Below are 23,979 nucleotides of genomic sequence, written 5' to 3'. Positions count from 1 at the left end.
ATTTCTTGCAACAGCTTGGCTACTCATTGGCTCTGTGGTCCAAGGAAACATAAGAGAATCAGGAATTATTCTTAATAAAGAATCCTGAGATCAAAGAATGAGAATTTACAATGTACCAATGTACCCAAACTCTAGACTAATTTTGGGGGAGGGGAGAGAATTATCTAAATTATCAGTTTTTTTTAAAGGACAGCACAGTATTACTATTTTCAAAATATATATTAATTCAAAGTGCCTGTTAAAATGTTAGCAAGTAGAGTTCCTGCTAGGCTTGTTTACATGAACCAGATGGTTTAGATAAGGACAATGTGTAATTAACATCATTATTTTGCTATGATAAATTCAGTTCTTAAATTCTTAAGGAGTTCTGCCTTTTCATTTTCCTCCACTCCCCCAACACCCATCTCCACCTGTCAAATCCTACTCATTTTTCAAGGGTCATCTCAAATGTTACCTTGTCTGTGAAGCCACCTCCCTGGAATTAATTACTCCCTCCTAGTGTGTTATCATAACATTTTATCCAGAACTTGATTTTTCAAATTCTTATTCTCTCACTCCTTTTCCCTAAACCAAGCTTTTATTGAATCTTACTATATGCCAGGTCATGTATTAGTGACTAGGAATATGGAGATGAAAAAAACTCATTTACTGCTCTGGTAGAACTCACAATACAATGAGAGGCACAACATATAAACAACCAAATATAAATTACTGTAATAAGTACTGCCATAAAACTATGAGGAAAGTGCTATGAGAACAGAGAAGGAGTAATTAAATCTGCTGGAATGGCTTTGGATATATGTGTTTGGGGCACAGAGAGCAAGAGGAATACTAGGGAAAGCTCCACTGGGAAAGAATTATTTGAAATGAGTCTTTAAGGAGGGATAGGATTTTCCTCCAGGTAGTGAATGGAGGATTAGGGTTTAAGAGCATTCCAGGAAGCAAGAACAACTGGACATTACCATCGACTGCCTTGAATTATAGTTGTTGAATACATGTCTCTCTTCTGTTAGCTAGCCTGTGTGCTTCTTTACATCAGGGACTTGGTTTTAGGCTTCTTTGTTTCTCTGTTTCTTAGTTCAGTGTCTGGTATAAAGTAGGTATTCAAGAAATATTTGGATGAATGAATAAAGAAAATCATTTACATTGATTTTGGGCACAATAAGCAATCCATGCAGTGACACTCACTGATTATTTATATACCTTTTCAGAATGATAAATTGTCTTAAAAGGGATAGCATAGTTGCTAAACTAATTCTCTCTCCAGGAAAACTGAATTGACATGTAGCAATTTAGAGTTACAACCAGAGATAGATGAGCCCAACTAATAATTCAGTTTGATAGCATTAGCTATAATCTTTCTCCCATATAGGCACAGTCATACATATAAGCAAGCTTGTAAATTTTTACTTTCAAAGAGAAATCCCAGATGATCGTCTCTGTCTGGCAGCAATCTGGATTTAAGGTCTGCAGTAACAAAATACGCTGTAATGAACATCTGTTTAGAATCATCACTTAGTGGTGGAAAAGCTAAGTCCAGGCCTGATTCACTTTCTAGACTAAAAATGGACATCTAGCAATTTCCTTAAGTGTGTTATAAAAGTAGTCTCATGTCACTAAAGGAAGAGATTGCTCATTTTCCCATAAGTCCTACATTCACTGGCAGTGGCCAAGAATATTCAGAAGTCAAGTATCAAGTGCTGTCAAATGGTCTTCAAAATGCCTCACCCATCTGAAGAACATGTCCTGCCATGCTGGTTTTCCATTCTGCCATGTGTGGCGACTCCTCAAGAGATCACAGATTGTAGAGTAATTGTGAATGAGTGCCTTCTAGGTAAGTTGATTGAATTTATGGCACTTTGGAGCAAGAGTTCATTAGTGCCAACAGAATAAAAGATTTGGAAGTACTTACCCATCTTAACTTGGTACTGCTCCATAACTATCAAGTCATTGCCATCTGTTTATTTTTATATTATACTTTGCTTAATTAACTAGTCAGTTATTGTCAGTTATTTGATCTTGAAAACAACACACACACACACACACACACATACGCACACATTCTGTGATACACCCATCCTGTAATAGACTTAATTATTTCATATGTTTCCTTTATTTCCTTTGAAGCAAGTTCAGTATGTTGGTGTCATCTCATTAACTATAAGCTTTTATTAAGACAAAAGCTGTCCTTCTCTGGCAATTTACTCTCCTGTAATTCTTTCTTATGTCCAGGTTTATATCCATTGGCTTTTATGCTTGCTGTAATTTTATTACACAGTATTGTGCAAAGTTGAGGAGAGGATTTTGTCTACAAACATCTATTGAAAGTTTGTTAAGAGTAGGAAGCAATCCTGCCTAGTGATCAAGAGCATCAATTTGGTAGTCAGATGGTTCTGGACTAGAGTCTAGCTTTACTAAGTAACCGTAATGTACTCATTCTGTTTCTCTTTACTTCTCTTCTTGCTGGTCTGCCTTCCAGCCTTCCTTTTATATTTGCTCCACATTCACTGAACAATATCTATGTGTCAGGCACCATCCTAGACATTGAAGACATTATGGTGAGTGAAACAGGCCTCAAACCTGTTCTTATGAAGCTCTCTAGTGCAGGAGGGAGATATTAAAATACAGATAAACATAAAATAATTACGTACTGTTATAAGTTTTCTGAATAAAGAACTGGGTTTGATGATAAAAATGGGAAGCTACAAATTTAGGAGAGTGATAGTATCAACCTTATAGGTTTGTTGAAGATTAAATTAGATAATGCGGATAAAGAATTTAGCATGGCTTCTGGCTCATAGTAAGTACTTGGTAAGTGGTAATAATAACACGGTAATAATTAAGATGATGATGATGAAGTAGTCCTAGCCCTTGAAGGGTTCAAAGTCTACTGAGAGACACAGGAATTATAATACATTATACAGATGATAAAACAGAGGCACAGGCAGTTTAAGTAATCAGCTCAATATCACACAGCTAATAAGTGGTAAAACGGAAATGAACCCAGGCGGCTCTGGTACCAATGCCCAGTTTTATCCATCACACTAAACTCCCTCCCAAACAGCCTTTTATTTTCTGTGTTCCCCTAGCTCACTGAACACATTTAACTATGATAGCCCCTATCACATATATTTTTTATCACCTCTTTCTATGTCTGCCTCTCCTCCTAGACTCTGGATTCCCTTATTACTCTTTGGGTCTAGTGCCTAGACACTTGTCTGACACAGAGTAGATGTTCAATAAATGATTTTAAGTAAATGAATGAGGAAATATATGAACATATGTAGGAGAGTCCTGCATAGACATTCTTCTTCCCTGAAGAAGGTGGGCGTATAGCAGGTGCCAAGCTATTCAGAGTGGGATAGCACTCTGTTGTTGTATTAAGTAAAATCTCTTTTGGTGGGTTTCTTCTAAGGATTAAATATTAAAAATTTTAAATGGATAGTGAGGGGAAGATAAATGGTGATAATTCGAGGTATTATAATCTTAACATGCTGATAATATAAAAAATAACAATTACATAAATACAAATGTAAACCGTAATCTGTAGATGGGAAGATATTTTTCATCACATGTAAATTCTTCCTGGGTAAAAAGGAACTGACTAGAATTTCTTTGAAAATTTAAAGGTAATTAAATTAACTAAAATAAATGTGCATGTAGCAGCCATATTTGTTAGCTCCTGGAGGGCAGAGGATATAAATCTCATTTACTTTTATTATATTCTACAGTGATTAGCTCAAAGTAGGTGCCAATTAGTGTGCTTTTAAATAAATGAACTCTGGAAGAAGTCAGCAATTGTATAAAGTGGGGCTTACCTGCAAAGCCTATTTCATAGACCCACAGCCAAATAAAATCTCTTTGCATTGTGTAGTACTGCACCGTGGACTTAGCTCTCTAGTCATTTCTGCAGAAGGAAGATAGTGGTCCAAAGCTGGGTGAAACAGACCTCTGGAACATACCAGGACTTAGATAAATGGTGAATAATAGTGTTAATGATAGTAATTATAACAAGACTGAAAATAGTTAACACTTATTTAATACTTATGTGCCAGGCACTGTTCTAGGCACTTTACATACATTAATTTAAAACTCACAACAACCCTATGAAGTAAGACTTCTCATTATCCCCATTTTACTGATGAGGTAACAGGAACAGAGAGGTTAAGCAACCTGTCAGTGGTCATACAGTTAGCTTGTAGTGAAGCTGGGATTCCACCTCAGGCAGTCTGACTCCACAATTCATGCTCTTAAACACTATACTATACTAAACTAGGGAAATCATAAAGTTATAAAATATTTGATCTGGGAGGGCTATTGAGCTCATCATTATACAGATGGGTGTTCCCTACGTCCTCTATTGCAGAAATTCTTAACTGGGGCTAAGTTGCCCACTCCACCACCAGGGAACATTTGGCAATATTTGGAGACATCTTTGTTCTTCACAACTGGAGGTAGGAGGTGCTACTGGAATCTAGTGGGTAGAGGCCAGGGATACTGTTAAACATTCTACAATGTACAGGACAGCCCCCCACAGCAAATAATTATCTGACCCGAAGTGTCAATAGTGCTAAGGCTGAGAAACCTTGCTCTACTGCAGCAATTTTCATGTGTTCTTACTCGAGAGTGTTTATAACCTTGGCTTCTTTTTTTTTTTTAAGATTTATTTATTTACTTGTCAGAGAGAGAGAGAGAGGAAGAGAGAGAGAGAGAATGAGAGAGAGAGAGAGCATGCGAGCGCGAGCACGAGCAGGAGGAGGGCAGGCAGAGGGAAAAGCAGGCTCCCCGCTGAGCAAGAAGGCCAATGCAGGACTCAATCCCAGGTGCCTGGGATCATGACCTGAGCCGAAGGAAGACATTTAACTGCCTGAGCCACCCAGGTATCCCATACCCTTGGTTTCTTCACAATCCCTTCCCATCTACCACATGTGCAGCCAATTCCAACTTCTGCAGTTTATGAACGACTCCCTTATTCCACTGTACTAAAACAAATCAGACCACCTACCCCACCAAGAATCTACTAACATTTTCAGCATGGTTACTTTTATGCTTTACACCAAAGAAATGATCCTCAGGGTGGAGAGTCTAGGTGCCTTGGAAATCCTGCAAATAGCACTAGGAATACAGTGACAAAGGAAAGAGAGAGGAAGTTTAGAAAATACTTGCATGGAACACAGATGAAAACACCATCTCTAGCACATCACACAGGACCTTACATATAGTAGGCACTCCAGAAGTACATGTTGTAAAAGGTTATGGCACAAGGGGAGGGTTGGTTGTCCTAGAACAAAAAACATTGTGCTTTCTGTTCTCTGTCTAAGGGAAAGGAAACAGCAGGATAAATCATGTTTTGGTTCTGCATTAAGCCTAGGGCTCAAGGTTTTATCTTCTGTTTGGTATTTATTGTTCATGAAGCAATATATTGTGCGTTGCAGGTACTATTCTGAATCCCTCTTCATTTTCTTTGAAAATTAACAATCCATCATTATTTGTGAACAATGTGCTGAAGCCCCAGGTACATCCCATTCTCTCCGATCACAGACGTCACCAGCAGTGACGCGCAGCTTGCATCATGGCTATGCAGGGTGAGGGAACTGACAGGGGCTTTTGTAAGACACGACTCCTAGGCGGCTTGAGAGAGATGATACTATTAGGCAAGCAAGAGCTTTATTTCCTTATGAGTGTTACCAAGAATGGATCAAAGAGCCACTCAAGGGGATCAGGATGTCGCAACATATTCTTCCTTGGGAAAGAGGAGGGGAAGGATGGGGGGGGAGGGAAAGGTTTTATGCTAGCCTATATTGTAGGTAATCATTTTCACATGGGCTGTGAGAGTGGCAGGGTGGAGGGTGGGAGATAATAGCTTGATCCTCAAGGTATACAGATGAGAACCTCAGGGTAGAGAGTGCTTTCTCAAACTAACCTTCATCCTGGAAGATTCATTGGTTTAGTCTATAAGCTGGAGGGTCCTAGATACAGCCACCTCCATATTGGAGCAGTTACAAGGATATTTGAGGTGGGTTTTTTTTGAGGGGGGAGGGGCAGAGGCAGAGAGAGACAGAGAGAGAGAAAATTAAGCAGGCTCCACACCCAGCATGGAGCCTAAGGTGGGGCTTGATCTCATGACCCTGAGATCACAACCTGAGCTGAAATCAAGAGTTGGACTCAACCGCCTGAGCCACGCAGGTGCCCCATGGATATTCAAGGTTTTTAACTAGACCTACAAGAAGCTAGAGTGCCAAGCCAGCCCTCCAGATGGCAGTTGCAGTGGGGGTAGAGTGTAGCAAGGAAGAAGGACACAGGTCTTGGCATGCACCTCTCCAAGGAACTCACAGCATATATCCTGCATTTAAAAAGGCAATAAGGTATAGTGGAAGATATACAGATTTTGAACCAGATAGACCTAAATCAAATCTTGGCCCTACTATTTACTAGCTGTGTGATTTCAGGCAAGTTCCACACACTTTTAGCCTGGTTACTCACCTGTATTATTCACTTAACAATAATGATGTTGATTCCTAGTATTGATTAAATGCTTACTATGTGCCAAACACTGTTTTAAGGCTTTATATGTATTATGTAATCTAATCCTCTCAACAAGCCTATGAGATTGGTAATATTTATCATACCTGTTTTATAGATAAGGAAAATGAAAGACAACGAAGTTAGGAAGTTGCCCAAAGTCATAGATGCAGTTAATGCTGGAGTCGAATCTCAAATTCAGGCAGTACAGCTTCAGAGCCCACATTTTTAACCACTGAGCTATATACTCTCACTACACTATAAAGAATGCTGAGCAATATTCAATCATGATCTTAACCCCACTTCCTTTATCTTTCCCTTGTTTTAGTTTCCATTAAGAAAGAAACCATTTGGTTGCCCTGTGGGGGTCTCTTCTCCCACTTCTCTGAGCTAGAGCTGGGGGTCTCCTTTGCTATTTCAAGGTGGGCTGGCACAGATTGAAGAATCTCAGGAATAGTCCTTGTCACTTCAAGGTTATGAGCTGTATGTGAGCCAAGAAAATAGGTTGAGGTTGGATACAGGTGTCCTGGAAATCCAGTAGGCTCCACCATTAGGACCTTGGAAGCTTCCTCAGTCAGTAAAACAGGGGCTAGCTGCACTAGAGAGGCTCTGCTGGGCTCCTCTGGACTAAGGTCTGTCATTCCCATCCCTGGCTTCTGGGGCTTCTGAGATCCCAGTGAACTCATGTTACCCTGGTCTAGGTTGAATGGTCGACTATGGTGGTCTAGTTTTGAGACTGCATCATTGCATTCATTCCGTATTTCCTTACCTAATATTTAGACAAAAAACACCAAAAGCATAAATGCGCCACAAAAATGCTACCTTACCCCAACTCTTTTAATGTTTGTGCTAACTGCCTGTTAAACCACACATTTCTTTCCCCGGTTTTGAAACAAACACATTAATATTACTGTCAGGATCCCAAATGTTGTAGGTACTGCTTTTCAATTAGAAATCTTAATATTTAACATATCAGCTAATTGCATTTCAGGTACTGAGCATGCTCTTCACGTTAATGGTGTGGCTGGTGATGGAGGGGGAACAGAGAAAGAAAAAAAAAAGAGAAGCATAAATTCTGTAAATTCCCAAAGCTCTGTGGCCTATGCTTTCCTGAGGTAAGTTGCATAAGAGGTAACTTGGCAACCCTGCTGCTATGTACTGTTGGAAGTCTGGCAAGATCTCTTAGAGGGAAAAAAAAAGTAGTCCTGGGGTTAATCCACAAGCCATTTTACTTTAGCCCTTGTTGCTGAAAATCTTTTCAACATGTTTCAGTCCACTTCCTTGCCACAGGAGATAGAGTACAACAAAGATAAACTAGATCTGGAATTAGGAGGGCTGAGTTTCAACTCTGGCTTGACTCTTTTCTTGCTGTGTAGCAATCACTCACACCTGTGTTTGTCAAAGTGCTGTCCAATCACGTGCATCACAATCGCCTAGGGTGCTTGCTAACTAGCCGAGTTCCAGGGTCCACAGCTAAGGTTTCCATCTGGGTGGTGCTAGGGAATCTGCCTGTTGAGCAAGCACCTGAGAAAACTCTTAGGCCTACTACAAATTAGAGAAACACAGAGCTTTGGTCTCCTCACGTATAAATAAGAATGATACCGCGCCTTTCACAAGGTTGTGGTGAAAACACAGGTGGTCAATATGTGCTAGCTGTACCTGAATCACTGAGTAAGATTATGGCAGGGCTTCAGGATCCATTCTGAATATTAATTTAACAAACATGTTAAATCCATGCACTATTTGGTGGTACCAGGCTGAAAGATCCATGTTTCCCTGCCCTTTGAGGGGCTCATAGACTAGTGGGAGAGACAGACAAACTACTATAGCTTGATACTGGCTAAACAGAGATATGAAGAGGAGGAAGTTATTCTGCCGGGAGGAGAGGTGGTGGTAGAGAGGAAGGGGGAGCATGGAGGAAGTGATGTTAAGCTGGAGAAGTGACTTTGAAGTGAGTTTTTAAGGATAAACCAATTATGATGGTATTGTGGACATCTTAAAGGTGTAGGAGATAAGGTTGTATTTGTGCTAGGTCTAAAAACTAGAATAGAAATTGTCTTTGTTGAGGGGGAATGGGTATGAGCAGAGAATATTTTCCGTATCAGTTTACTTATTATTCCTCTCTCCTAAAAGTAGAATATTAAAAAACTGGAGTCATTTTATACTCTCCAGTTGGTTGGACTTTGAGAGGATGGGTATTAGACTTTATTGTTGAATTGCTTTGCGAGTCACTAACTACAAGGCCATGGTCTAAGTCAGAGGGGAGGGACATTGGCCATGACCACTATAAACAAGTCAAGTGTTAAATCCTACTGATAATGGGAACTTTGGCTTGAGAACTGGGTGCCTCAGCAGAGTCATCCTCAAATATTAAGGGCAATGCTATATATACACATATAGCCACAAGAGGCAGTGACTAATAACTCTGCCTCGCACCAGCAGCTCTGGCCCCTTTCTAGCTTCTTTACCTTGACAAGCAGCCTAAGTCGAGTTTTCAAACTCCACCTCAATTTAACAAATAATCAGAAAACAATAGCTTGTACCATACAGAACTTCATATTGCCTCCACCCCCCCCCCCGCAACGTCATGTTCCAAAGTAACTGATTTTTTTTTCAAAACCGCAACACACTTGCACCAACCCCCATCATGCCTTTGGCCAGACCAAGCATGATAAACTCTCAACCCTTAATGCTATGTGACCCTGAATAAAGGAAAAAATGGGGTTATAACTAGCTAAGACCATGGTTTTTGTATTAGATCCAATCCTGGCCTGCCACTTACTAGTTGTGTGATGCTAGGGAAGTAACTTAATGTCTCTGGTCTCCATCTTCCATGTCTGAAACATGAGGACAACAATAGTATCTACCTCATGGGGCTGTGGTAAAGGCTTAAAGGAGAAAATATGTGAAAAAAAGTCCATTGTAGTGGCTAGCTTGGTAAGTGGTAGTAAAATACTAGTAATTATTATTAATATATTAACAATAGTGGGTAATAGCGGGCATTAACTCTGATATCTTATAGAAAACAGGGGCCATTTGGGGTGGGAAAAAAGGGGAGTATTATAAATCCTTCAGTTGTGAAAAGGACAGGAAAATACCAATAGAGGGACTAGCCATTAATAATACTGGGGTATGTATTTAAACAGAAAAGAACAGTATGGCTTCTCTCTAACCAGTTCTTTACCAAGAGCACTGCCAGAAAGAACAGTGGGACTAATTTGTGTACTTCTCATCTGCTACAGTTTTAAAAAGTGGTACTGTTAATAAAATCCTCAAAATATTTTCTGGTGTTAACTGTCCTCCTCCACCGTATATACCCCAAACCCACCAGGCCTGCTGCCAAAACCTATTTGCTTTTTTCCCAAAAGCATGGATGGCATTTACATCCATGCGTTCACTTGTGATCACCCCATCTGTGGTGGAGGAAAGCCAGAATTACTTAGTATCACTTCTTCATTTCCATGATAAGGATGGGAGGCAATGGGATAGGCAGGAAAACTTGCTTTTCATGGCCATCTTTCCGGTAAGACAAAGAGAGGTTATGGCCATAGCTGTGACCTCTGACAGATGGGCAGAGGATACCCACTGTATCAGCCTACTCCAGGAACAATCCATATGCAAGTGATTTGGTCGGCACTTTGTGATTCTGGGACAATATTAATAATAGTACCTTTCCCGGAATCTATCTAACATATGATATATTTTTCCTCATTTAATTCAATAGTTCTCCTGAATATTTTAATACTAGTCCAAATAGCAAACAAGCGTGAGTTGTTGACTTTCCTTCCTTTTATCCACTTCTGCTGTAACTTAAATTTTCTTCCTGAGTGAATCTCCAGGCCACTAGTGACATCAACTTTAATCCATTCGTGTTTTTTTTTAATTGGCATTAACATGGAGGGGACATAAGCAGCTAAAAAATAAAAGATGTCTATGTTGGTGATGATCTCCAGAGCAAACCTTACAGGGATTGGTAGAATAAATTTGATTTGAAAATGATTACAGAGGGTGAATTCCCTGTAATAATGAATTGGAAAGAAAATCAGGCTGGGAGTATTTGCTTATCCACTTATTTCCACATGGAAGAAAAGCCATAATTCCTGTCAGCCTGTGCTTATAGCATGCCTAGATTGGTCAGAGAGAAACCAACCAGTGACGAAAATAAATACACAAGTCCACCCGTTCACTGCATTTGCTGTTAGGTTCAACACCAAGGAAAGCCAAAAGATAATAAGTCTTTGGGTAACAACCCATAAATCCGTGGTTACAGTTCAGGCACTTAACTTCAAATTTCCAAATGACTGTGCCACTGTTCTTTCTTCTCCCAGAAGCTAGAAGTTCACTGTCAGAAAGGAGAGGGGAGGGACAAGGCAGCTGAAATGCTCAAAGACCCTGGGAAAATTATGGGAAAGCATGCCCTCCCCACACATCACAACTTCTTGAGAAACCAACTGGTATGTCACTGGGAGACACGGTCAGAGCAAAGTGGCTACCTTTTTTTTTTAATTAAAGTGCAACTAGCTTTCAAGAATGGCTACCTTTTTTAAAAATGTAAAGCTAATTTCTATATATCAAATCCTATTTGTCCACTGACTCACACTGCCTTTCTCTAATTTTTTAAATTATATATTGAGTAGGTACAAAGGGAAATTTATAAGAGACAAATGTAAAGTATTAAAAAATGGCACAATGAAAATTATGTACCCAACATGCAGTTTAAGAAAAAGAATATAATTATTACCTTTAAAGGCCTCACGTACCCCTCCCTAATTCCTTTATCTCCCCTCAGAGGTAACCACTATTCTGAATTCTGTGTTAATCATTACTTGTGTATCTTTACAGTACTACTACATGTGACGATGCTATCTCTTCAGAAATACTTGATCTGAATTTCTGAAGGATTCTTTAGTTGCCAAGAGCTTTGCTTTGTGCTGTTCTCTCCCACATTTCTCCCCTTTCCCTTGCTTCTCTGCCCACCCCATGCAGCTTGTCCAGTAGTCTGTGACCCATGAACGAACATGAGTGTTAAAGATATCATTTAATGGTGAACCCATATGGAAAGACAGTAATACTTTTGTAATACGGCTACTTTCCTTTTGTTTTTTTTCAAGGAAATCACTGCATGGGTCTTAATATGGGAGGTTTGGGGACATAGAGATGGCAGTGGGCTAAAGAGCAGGGTGACAGGGCTGTGTGTATTGCCCAGCACAGGTATTTCAGGGTTTTGGAGTCAGAAGACTGCTATTTACTGGCTATGTGACCTTGGGCAAGTTACTTACAGTCTCTGAGATTTGGCTCCCTCATCACAAAAATGCAGACAACTGTAATACTGATCTTAGAGGGTTGGTGAGATGGTTAGACAAGAGCTATTAATTATAAAAGTGTTTTTGAAAGCTGTGAGATACTCTATAAATGTTAGTTGTTAATGATGCTGCTATTCTGCTGCTATTGTTGATGCTATAATATCAGTTCTGTTAAAGTCCAGAAAAAAGACTAGATAGTTATGAATTTTCGAAGTCTGGAGCTAATCCACAGATTTACCCTTGACAGCTGTCTGGCAAAGCTGGCACAGCACAGACAAAATTAAATTTTCTTTTCTAACTCTGTATTACCGGTCTACATGGAAACTTTCCACCTTCAAACATCTTCCTCAAATCCCACTGTACCTGCCCAATCTGCGTGTGTGGGAGTTGTGTTTGCTCTGGCCTACGTCAGTGCTGGAGCCTAGGGCAGAAAGTAGTCACACATTACAGGCATCTAACATTTTCTCTTCTAAGTCATTTCTCATAGGACAGTTTTGGCTGGTAACTTGAACATAAATGTATGCAGGATGCGCTCATCATCTGATCAGTTTGTGCCTAAGGAACCTTCTGAAGGTCCTAACTTTTGCCTGTGCGATATTAACATAACTATTTGCATGTTATTTCCATTTTGTTTTTAAAAGGGTCTCTCCTTGAAGATCTGTGAGAATGAGAGTAAGCAATGAAAAACCACGTTTCCATTCTGCAAACGATATAATCAAATCTGTAAATGGGTAAAAATACACACAAGAGACATTCCATAAAACTGCTGGCAATTATTTCCATGAACAGATGAAAGTTGTGCATGATTCCCCACAGCTGCCGCAGGTGTTGAAGGAAGAGATTCAAACAACAGAGGGGGAATATTGATCATCTTTTTGAATACAGAGCTAGGCTATCTGCTTGGGTGCCCAGGAGGGGGTGAGAAGAGTGCTGGTAATATTCCCACACATGTTTCCCAGTCTTGCCTGGACAGCCACATGCCCATCTGCTGCTAAGAAAAAAATAGACAGGGCTTGAGTACATGGGACAGGCAGTTTGACCTCTGAGGTTGCAAGGCTCTTGCCCTCCGCCTAACAGCTGACGCCTGGAACAAGCAGGCCAGCCCCTCATGGCCGCAGCAGGGGCTAACAGGAGGGCTCCAGTTGAAGGATGGCTGCAGCTATGGCAACAAATGCCCAGGAACAAGTTAACAACAGCCAAAGGGGTTAATGAGAGAGGCAAGGGCTTTTATACAAATGTGTTAGGGGAAAAAAAGCAATACAGTGGGAATGAGGTCCATTAATAAAGCTGAGTGATAAAATCCACCACCATTTTTAAATTGGACTTGGCTACTTAAACTGCTTTTCCAAATCAGTCTCCTGTGTTCTAGCTGTTCACTGAGATACAAAGTTTATTTAAAGAATAAAAGCAATGCTATACATGGTGTAAAAGGAGAAAATAGGCTGGACAAAAGGGTATAAAATTAGACTTGCAAACAAAGGAAGAAAGAAAAACAAGAGAAGTGTACAACTATGTTCTGAATATGTTCAAACAGCTTGTTATTACTAACAATCACCACCTGACAATAAATTACCCCCCTACATGTAGATTACAAGTTGCATTATTATGATGCATTAGAATCAATCTCAGTACTAATGATAATGGGTGGTTGGGTGGCTAAACATGGCCCCCAATTACTGCTGAGTGCCCTCTCCTTTTGTGGCTACAAAACAACTGTCATCAATATTCTCTCATAGAAAATGTTTTCTTATCAGCATTTATGTCCTCAAAACATCCCTGGAAGGCAGGTTGATATTGATGGGCTTTTTTGAAGAAAAGAGGGAGGCATGGAGAGGTCAAGTGAAAATTAGTAGAGGCAACACCACCATTCCATAACAGAATTTGGGTTATAAGGGCAGCCAAGGTACAGAAGCAAAGGTCTTTGGGCTGCTCTTTCGATGATGGCAGTGTCTACCGAATGTGGTGGATCAGTTTCCAGTCACTTTCTCAGCTACCCTGAAAAGCGTAGATTCCTTAAGCCACTACAGTTGGAATGTCTGGTTGTAGCACAAAGCACAGAACCACAGAATACCTTTTAACTCTGGCATGGTACAATATAAGCTCAGAGTAAGATTTTACTTCTTTTTTTAAAAAGATTTATTTATTTTAAAGAGAGAGAGAGAGAGAGTGTGCAAGCAGGGTGAGGGGCAGAGGGAGAGGGAGAGAGAATCTCAAGCAGACTGTACCTGATGCAGGGCTCCATCCCATGACCCATGAGATCATGACCTGACCCAAAACCAAGAGTCAGATGCTCAACTGACCAAGCCACCCAGTTGCTCCAAAAATTTTACTTCTGAGAAGAAAAAAAAAGAGTACACTTGAATTCAGAAATTAGTATAATCCATCTGGATAGTATTTCCTAGTGGCACGAATGAATGAATGAATGAACAGTATTTATTGAGGCCGTCTTATGCTTTTTGTTAGTGGTTGAAAGGGATATAAGAGAAGTAAAAGTTCTCTCAGACAGCTTGTGATCTGCTTGGGGGTGGAGGTGGGCAAATTCACACACAAAATGAAGACCAAGCAAAACTCATAAAAGGCCTAAATATAAAGTGACAGTCCTGTTTGTCCTACTCATTAGAGGGAAAAAATGAGGAAATCTTAAAGGTAGGGTGTTGGTACATTCCTACATGAATGTTACCAGAAGAACTTAAACTGACAAGTAATTAGACAGTTTAATCAATAACGAATGTACTCACAAGAGGGGTGGCCAAAGGAAATGAACAGGAGAGAGCATGAGATAAATTAGATGGACAGATGAGGTTAGGGAACCAGGATGGAGGTGTCTGCCATTATTTGAATATGCTCATGGTTTTTTTTTTTTAAGATTTATTTATTTATTTTAGAGAGAGGGAGAGAGTGAGAGCACGGCGGGGGAAGGAACAGAGGGGGAGAGAGAGAGAAAGTGAGAAAGAGAGTCCTAAGTGGACTCTGCACTGAGCAGGGCTTGGCCTCATGACCCTGAGATCATGCTCTGAGCCAAAACCAAGAGTGGGACACTTAACTGACTGTGCCACCCAGGCACCTCTGATTGTGTTGTTTTTGAACCAAACTCTTCTGATAGGGCCTGATTCCTTGGGGACAGCACTACTCAGGCAAGTACATCTGGTCGGCATGTCCCTATGTACAGCTAAGAACTAGAGGGCAGATAGTTTGAGATGTAGTGCTCTGATGAGCACATGGAAGGCAGATAGTCTGTGTTGTGGGCTGAAGAGAAGCCCACATGTTTTAGCTGTTAGACATACAAAGTGGCCAAGTTGTCATTCTATTTCAGAAATGAAGGAGTTTGACTTGTGTGGCCGTTCAAGTAGAGTGTTAGCCCACTCATAGGGTATCTGCAAGGAGAGATTAAATTTTCCTGAAAAAAGCATTTGGATCTGTTTTAGTGACTTAGCCGGTATTCATCAGTATTCCAGATGATGCTTTCCTGAGCCATTTCACTTTCCACTTTCCTCTGCTCCACAGCCTCAGGCTACATACCTCACCTTGCCTTGTCTTGCAAACACAACTGGCTGTAAGAGACTTGGGCAAGGGCTGTAGATTGTTCTAGAAAACTCAACCACTGAACATACACATTGTCCTGCATACAGTGGCCAACAGTGTGACCATCACAAGTGAAAGCTGAACATTGTAAGGAGCAACAGGATACAGAGCTTCCCCAGATCTTGTAAATTTCTCATTGAGAAGAATTACATCAGAATTGCAAAGCGACTATATCACCCTCTATAGGACCTATCCTCTACCACTACTATCTCTTTGTCGGAAATTTGAAAGAGACCACAATTATGTCCAAAGGAACTGTCATGCTATAAGAAATTTGTGACTCCAGCCCCTATAGCTTCAAGGTAGTGTAGCTCTGAGCCAATCTTTGGATTTTTCCAAGAGTCTGAATGGCAAGTTATTACATGAATGTTACTTGTAGAACTTGAACTGACAAATATATTAGACACATACATCAGGAGTGCATGAACTCACAACAGAGTTGGCCAAAGGAGGTGAGCTGGAAAGAGAGAGCCTGTGGTAGATTAGGAAGACAGATGAAGGTTAAAGGGAGCCAGGATGGAGGTGTCTGCCATGTTCTGAATACAATTATGTCTTTTTTGAGCAAACTCCACTGATAGGTCCTGCTTCCCCAGGGGCAGCACTTCTCGGGCAAGCAAGCTTAGAAGTCATTTGGGAAGAAATATTTCTTTCCTTTGACATGAGCAGCTAGGTGGAAAAAATGAGCAGACATTTGCTTTGGGAGCAAGAGGTGCTGAGCTTAATGCCCATCATCTCCTGGAGATAATGATGTATTGTATATACACATAAAATCACTACAGCTGCTTGCTATTTCCAGGGGGTCAGAGTACACGGTCTTTTATCTCCAAATGTCTGTTTTTCAATCTGCTGTATCTCGAAATCTGTTTTGAATACAGCCCAGACAAGAAGGTTTTGGTCAAGCATGCAGTAACTAACCTTCAAGCAAAACAGAATGCTAGGAGAGCAGCCTGACCTTTGCAGTAAAATTAATTTGATGCTTACAATCCAACCTAGAGTCTGTAGACTTTATTCATGTGACAGAGTCACAGGAAAATTTAGCAGGGATTATTAAATTCCACTTAAGCTCATCAGAGAGGAGAACTGAGGTTGATACATTTCAGGACACCAGTGAATGGGCCAAACCCATGTGGGAAAAGAAAGGCAGATCGACTTCTCAGAATAAAGTGGAAGAGGCTCCACTTGGTGCATGGTAGGCACTCAATTAGAACTGATTCAGTGAATGAAGCAAAAGAGTAAGACAAATCTCATGTATGACACCCAGAGAGCCTCTTCCTCACCACACACACACATACAACTTCAATCCTTTTGAGCTTCTCATATAGGGAAGCCATGTGTCAAATGCCAGAGATCCCAGGGTAAGGCTGGAAGGTGAGTGGGCTGGAAGCTGGTATAAGACATGCCATCTTTCTGCATTCCCCTTCCCATTCCTGCTGGTGGTAGGAAGTCTGGGGCAGGGGACTGCTAATCGGAAATGGAGAAGGCCAAATAGATACCAATGAATTAAGAAGAATGTATCTTCCCCAAGAGGGTTAAGAGAACCTCACACAGGAGAACAATGTTGAATTTCCAGAAAGCCTCTGCACTAGTAGTACCAACCCCAGCATTACGCAGAGGGAGTCAGTGTTCCAGTTGCTGCACTTTAACAAGTGTGTTGTATATAAAGGCCTAAGACTGTTTGCAGTGGAAAATCCTGGTTGGTTTTATTTAGGCAATATAATAATGTAACTTTCTGAATCTGATGTTCTTTATTTGAACATTCATTATAATGATTCATCTCTGCTCTTCTTTCTTTACCAATGATGTTTGCATTCTATTAGCAAATATAATTTCATAGAAGATGATAAGTGAATCAAAATTATCCAGTATTTTTCCATCATGGGAGCAGAAGGAATCCTTCAATGCTCTGTTTTGCATCATTCTACTGATTTCAATAAGTTTTTCTTTAATAGGATTTGTAGCATTAAATATTACTCATCATTGCAGAGTCAGTACTAATTTAATATCACAGATAATCTGGTTTTGTCTAAGTGAACCCCCTTATTTTGTTTCACAGGAACTGAACATTTTCTAGTCTGGGGGTTCTCTTGTACCACAGAAAGTATGCTGACCTCATACCTGAAGAGATACTTAGCACTAATGTGATTCTCTAAATGGCTGTTAGCATTTTACCTCATATGAATAGTTAACTGGGTGCCTGCAAAATTTCGCTCATGGGATTGTAAGAACTTTGGGGGAAGGAATGGTACCTTATATACTTTTCACTTATCCCCAGGATATGGCATAGTGAATGAACAAATAGCCAGTACAGCGCTATCAGTTTTTACCTACTTCAATCTGCTGAGAGCACTGTAATGCCTGATAATAATTGTGGCTCACATTACTTGTTGGTTATTTTATTAAATAGAAATGCTTTCCTTAACTTTTCTAAAAATGTTCCCCAAGTTAATCCTGCTATATTTTCCACATTAATTTTTTCTTTCATAAGAGCAAAAAACTCTAGGATACCTCTGGTAAGCTGGTTAGTTCTATCTACCAAAATGATCTCAAGTCATGGGAATAAAATCGGGGAACCATAGATGATATTCAAACACCAGTATGACATGAACAAACAGAATTGGACACTCAACCTTAGCAGTGGAGCAGGGCCCAGGAGACCCCTTGGCTGTGCCAGGGGTCAATCCATTGTTGCTAGACCATGGGGGAGTCTTGGGGGAATACCAGGAGGATAAGGGTGGCCTGGGTGACAGGTGGTCATTTAGGGGGATCTGGACAGAGATTACTTATTGACCAGAGTAGCCAGTGATGACTTACAGGGTTCTTGGCAGTACCTATTTACCAACTGGTACAGTAAGTTTTTTTTCAGTATTATTAAACTGATATGGCCATTCAGGGCACACTGTCTGAATATCAGCCTGGAGGAAGGGGACCTATTTTCACCCAAACATGCAGCATAAGTAAGCAGATACTCCTACCCACAGCTTCAGTCTTTTTAAGTATTCTGTCTTAATCCTCACGGAAACCTTTGCGATCAAAGTTATTCCTTATATTAAGCTCACATGATAAAACCTTTCCTACAGATATATTAATCTTCTCTTATTATGTTTTCCCAGGGGATGAACGGCTAATCACTTTTATCTGTTAAACCTGTTTTTTTCCTTTAAATGAATTATTTTTTAAAATTGTTTTTTTGAGCCTACAACCCCCCCCCCCCAAAAAAACAAATCCTAACATCTATAGCTTTCCTACCCCCTGCAATAGGGGAGTCAGGTAGGGGTAGCCAAGAAGCAGAGACATATGGTGGGAGACTGAGTAGCTGTCCTTGCTGTCTCCTGCTTGAGTGGAGAAAGCAAAACATTTTTAAAACAATGGCTGAGGCTGAATAACAAAGAGCTCTCCCTTCAGACCATTAGAATCAATGGAAATAAAAGTGCCACATCTTTGTGCTCTTTTACAATCATTTTTATCCTAATCCAACAACATCCTCCTCTCTAGGTGGTAGACATATCCCACCTCAACACTCAGTAGCTGCTGAGGTACCTTGTGTCACCCATTCCCACTTGTACATGTCCACTCACTGGAGCTGGGTCGCCATGGGCAGCAATTGCTTCTCTGCCAGACGACTGGCTGGGTTCCAAGGTCTTGGTTTGTGTAACCTTGTCTTTGCCATTTAGTGTTAAGTTTACTTCATAGGAATGCTAGTGAAATTGCTCAAAGTTGGATAGGACATGTGGGAAATTGGCAAGGTGACTAATTCCTGTTTCTCTAGAGGTGATGGCTGCAGCTACACTATCTATTGTGAGTAGATGCCAGCTGCAAGTTCCTTAGGTACAGGCTTGGTAAAAGTGTGTGTCAGAATCACAATTTCTGCCTGGAGGGAATGTCTAGCAATAATATCGGGCATGGGGTATTCAGCCCACTCTAGTGCTGGGGAGTCAAGCCTCAGATTTTCACTTAGTAATAGCATCAAATGAGAAAGTAGGCATTCTCACAAATTTATGTTAAAAAAAATCACAGGAGCATCATGTATGCCTTACTTTCCAGGATACCTCTCAGATTGCAAGCTGGACAGACAAAAAAAAAACTTGGGATACACACTAATAAACAGTTTCAAGTGGCATGTCACATACTAGCTCAGAGGCAGACAATTTGCTGCAAGTCTTTATTTGTGAGTTCCAAGGAAATACCCCCCCAAAAGCGTCTTTAGTCCTCATCAACTGTAATATAAAGAGATCTCCAATAAAGCAAAGCCCTTTTCCCTGTGTAGGAGATTTCCATGCGAAGCAGAGGTTCCTTGGGTAAGATTAATGCCTATGGAATATATACTGAAAATAATGGCTGGGGGCTGACAGCATTGAAGAGCTCTGACAAGCATGCCCAGTGGGAGACACTGATTGGACCATTAGACTCCTCCAATTTTCATGCCTATCCCTGCCTCCTGCTAAGTTGTGTCAGCTTCCAACACAGAGGTTAAGATGCCTCACACAGGGATTTCACTTACGCAATAAACCAACCAAATATGTATATATGAGTATAAATGGCTGCTTGTGAAGCACCTGAAGTTTTTTTCAATAAAGGAGGAGTTTGTGTCATTTGGTCTGCGCTCTGCCAGGGGCATGTCACACTGACATTAGAAAAATGTGCTCTTTTCAAAAAGCTTTAGTCTCATTTCCCTTTTCCTCCCAGTCTCTCTCTAATGATTGGAAGTAGAATGAAACTTCGATTTTAGGATGATTTAGAGATCTGTGAGTTGGCTCTTTCTTCCCTTGGTGTGTGATGAACTTCAAAGAAGCAACTGTGTAACTACTAAGGAAATTAGTTCTTTGCCAAGAGATGAAGACCTTTTGTCATTAGCCAGAATGAATAACTTAGGCCCTTCTGTCTCCATCTCAAGAGGGCCTCTGGGTAAGAAGAATATCTGTCTGGTGGTCTAGGGTTGTTCACTAGAGTGGGAGGCAGTCAGCTGGTCAAGAATATTGTTTGTGCTCCTTCTGTAGGCAGAAGCACTGGAGTATGGAGGCTAGGGTGAGTGTAGGGAAGACAATGGAAATAGGCAGTAAACAAATTAACAGATGTACATAGCACAATGTCCAGTGGGTACACCTCTATGTATAATTACCACTTACTGAGAATCTTCTCTGTGCAAATTACTACCCAAAGTGTTTTATATGCATTTTATCCTTATAACAACCTTATGAGGCAGGTATTTTGATTCTCATTTTATGGAAGAGCAAATTGAGTCTCGAAAGTTTAAGTAACTTGCTCAAAGGCTTCACAACTAGTAAGAGATGGGCCAAGATTTGAACGCAGGTTTCTATCCTTTGACCGTAGGTGTCAGGCATTATATTTAGTACATTGCTTATGCTTAGTCTTCACAACCTTCTTGAGCTGCAGGTATGACTATCTTCATTCACATTTGAAGAAATGGTGGCTCACAGAGGTTAAGCAACTTGCCCAGGATCACAGAGCCAGTAAGTGGCAGAGGATTCTACTCTAAGCCTGACTCCAACACCCAGGTTCTTTTTTTAAAAAATTTATTATGACCATACAGTACATCATTAGTTTTTGATGTAGTGTTCCATGATTCATTGTTTGCGTATAACACCCAGTGCTCCATGCAATATGTGCCCTCTTTAATACCCATCACCAGGCTAGACCATTCCCCCACCCCCATCCCCTCTAAAACCCTGAGATTGTTTTCCGGAGTCCATAGTCTCTCATGGTTCATTTCCCCCTGTTTACCCCTCCTTCATTCTTCCCTTCCTTCTTCTACCGATCTCTCTGCTATTTCTTATGTTCCATAAATGAGTAAAACCATATGATAATTGCCTTTCTCTGTTTGACTTATTTCACTCAGCATAATCTTCTCCAGTCCCGTCCATGTTGCTGCAAAGGTTGGGTAACCGTTCTTTCTGATGGCTGAGTAATATTCCATTGTATATATGGACCACAACTTCTTAATCCAGTAATCTGTTGAAGGGCATCTCGGCTCCTTCCACAATTTAGCTATTGTGGACAATGCTGCTATGAACATTGGGGTGCACATGGTCCTTCTCTTCACTACGTCTGTATTGTACTGTAATTGTACTACTGTACCCAGTAGTGCGATTGCTGGATCATAGGGTAGCTCTATTTTTAACTTTTTAAGGGACCTCCATACTGTTTTCCAAAGCGACTGTACCAACTTGCATTCCCACCAACAGTGTAAGAGGGATGCCCTTTCTCCACATCCTCTCCAACATTTGTTGTTTCCTGCCTTGTCAATTTTTGCCGTTCTAACTGGCGTAAGGTGATATCTCAATGTGGTTTTGATTTGAATTTCCCTAATGGCTAATGATGCTGAACATTTTTTCATGTGTCTGTTAGCCATTCATATGTCTTCTTTGGAGAAATGTCTGTTCATGTCTTCTGCCCATTTTTTTTACTTGATTATTTGTTTTTTGGGTGTTGAGTTTGAGAAGTTCTTTACAGATCTTGGATACCAGCTTTTTATCTGCAATGTCATTTGCAAATATATTTTCCCATTCTGTGGGCTGCCTCTTAGTTTTTTTGACTGTTTCCTTGGCTGTGCAGAAGCTTTTTATCTTGATGAAGTCCCAAAAGTTCATTTTTGCTTTTGTTTCCCTTGCCTTTGGAGATGTTCCATGAAAGAAGTTGCTGTGGCTGATGTTGAAGAGGTTACAGCCTATGTTCTCCTCTATGATTTTTTTTTTAAAGATTATATTTATTTATCCGACAGAGATAGAGACAGCCAGCGAGAGAGGGAACACAAGCAGGGGGAGTGGGAGAGGAAGAAGCAGGCTCATAGCGGAGGAGCCTGATGTGGGGCTCGATCCCATAACGCCGGGATCACGCCCTGAGCCGAAGGCAGATGCTTAACCGCTGTGCCACCCAGGCGCCCCCTCCTCTATGATTTTGATGGATTCCTACCTCACATCAAGGCCTTTCATCCATTTGGTGTTTGTGTATGGCATGAGAAAGTGGTCACGTTTCATTCTTCTGCATAGAGCTGTCCAATTTTCCAAGCACCATTTATTGAAGATTTTTCCACTGGATTTTTTTCCTGCTTTGTCAAAGATTAGTTGACCATAGAGTTGAGGGTCCATTTCTGGAGTCTGTATTCTGTTCCATTGGTCTATGTGTCTGTTTTTGTGCCAGTACCATGCTGTCTTGATGATCACAGCTTTGTAGTATAGCTTGAAATCAGGCAACGTGACACCCCCAGCTTTGTTTTTCTTTTTCAACATTTCCTTGGTGATTCGGGGTCTTTTCTGGTTCTACACAAATTTCAGGATTGTTTGTTCCAGCACTTTGAAAAATGTCATTGGTATTTTGATCGGGATGGTGTTGAAAGTGTAGATTGCTCTGGGTAGCATAGGTTCTTAACCACTGAACTCTACCACCTCTACGTGTCAGACATTTGGTAAATATTTGTCCCCATTCCAACTGGTACAGTGAAGGTAGATGAAGAACAAAGGGTTGAAAGTAACTTGAATTTAGTAGTCAGAGCAGGAAAGGTTGAGTAGTGGAACTAGAGCTATAGCTGCTATTTTCCCTGGGGGCTGGTTTTACACAGGATGTGGGGAGGGGCGATTAAAGACACAGGGAGACAAAGGGTAACTGATTTCTGTCTCTTCATTTCCTATTGTAAGAGGAAGAGAGACCACTCAGAACATGAGCTGGGTCTAGGAACTAACACTATTAGAGAGTGAATATTATCTGAGCTGGCCTGGTGTGCCAATTGTCAATATATTGCTTCTTAGCTCCAAATTCACCCATGCTGCTTGTTCTCTGAAAAGGGTTCTGGACCTTTTAAATATTTTACCTTTGTCAGTTGGCAGTGTTAAGCTTTGTCAGTAAGGGGTGCAAGAGAAACATTTCAGAAGGAAGGGAGTTTTCTTCTGGTACCAGTGCTGGTGTGCTTGCCTTTCAGGCTCCTGCAGTGCACATCCACCTTCCCAGTGCCTCACTCCAGCCATACACACAGCTTCCCCAGCAGCAGGCTTCTGCAGTGCCTGCAGCTTTCCCAGCACGCAGTTCCTGTAGTACATGGTAATCAGCAGCATCCAGGCCCATCTCCCAGTACCCCTTGCTTTACTGGTTTTGTAGTGGAGTGCCTGTGCTACGATACCTCCCTGTGAGCAGCTTTCCCTGGCACTGTGGAGAATTAGATTTCCCAGAAGTTCCATAGGGCAGATTTCTACAAAGTTCCAGGAGGCAGAATTCTAGCAAGTTCTGTTGGCACAGCACCACAGAAATTTCTCTGCTAAATCCAGTGAGCCACAACTGTGCCCTTTACTACAAGGTCTGGATCTCACCCCTGGGGAAAGGGTTGTACCTTGGTTGCACTAAATTAGCAGTAGATATAGTGGATGTTCCTTATATCTGCTATTCCTATGTTTTTACAGTTCTCTTTACTTCTTACTAGCCATCCCCTGTTATAGTTAATACTTATATTCAAATTACACTGTTCAAATTACTGTGTTGTTTCTCTTTCCTGATTTTTCCCAGAGCAATACAGTTAACTTCTTCTTCCCAGATCTCAAAGTAAGGTGATTCGTAGAGCAAAGGAAGG

At 40.8% G+C, this 23,979-nt stretch overlaps 1 protein-coding gene across 12 annotated transcripts in view; it reads right to left on the bottom strand.

The window, feature by feature from the left end:
* ENOX2 (ecto-NOX disulfide-thiol exchanger 2) overlaps positions 1-23,979 on the bottom strand; it is a 267,809-nt gene that overhangs the window by 66,999 nt on the left and 176,831 nt on the right. For 8 of the 12 annotated variants that reach the window (XM_087859910.1, XM_087859911.1, XM_087859915.1 and 5 more), the window contains one exon: positions 3,819-3,907. The exons of the other annotated variants lie outside the window; for them this stretch is intronic. In XM_087859910.1, coding sequence (XP_087716036.1) covers positions 3,819-3,867 — 49 coding nt within the window. In that variant the 5' untranslated portion in view covers positions 3,868-3,907. The remainder of the gene's footprint in view (positions 1-3,818; positions 3,908-23,979) is intronic. 12 annotated transcript variants of the gene reach the window in all.

Source organism: Ursus americanus, chromosome X (genome assembly GCF_024610735.1).
Source record: "Ursus americanus isolate L20-20 chromosome X, mUrsAme1.1.p, whole genome shotgun sequence".
Classification (NCBI taxonomy): Eukaryota; Metazoa; Chordata; class Mammalia; order Carnivora; family Ursidae; genus Ursus; species Ursus americanus.
The sequence above is the reverse complement of the archived record's forward strand: the minus strand, read 5'-3'. Positions and strand labels throughout refer to the sequence as shown.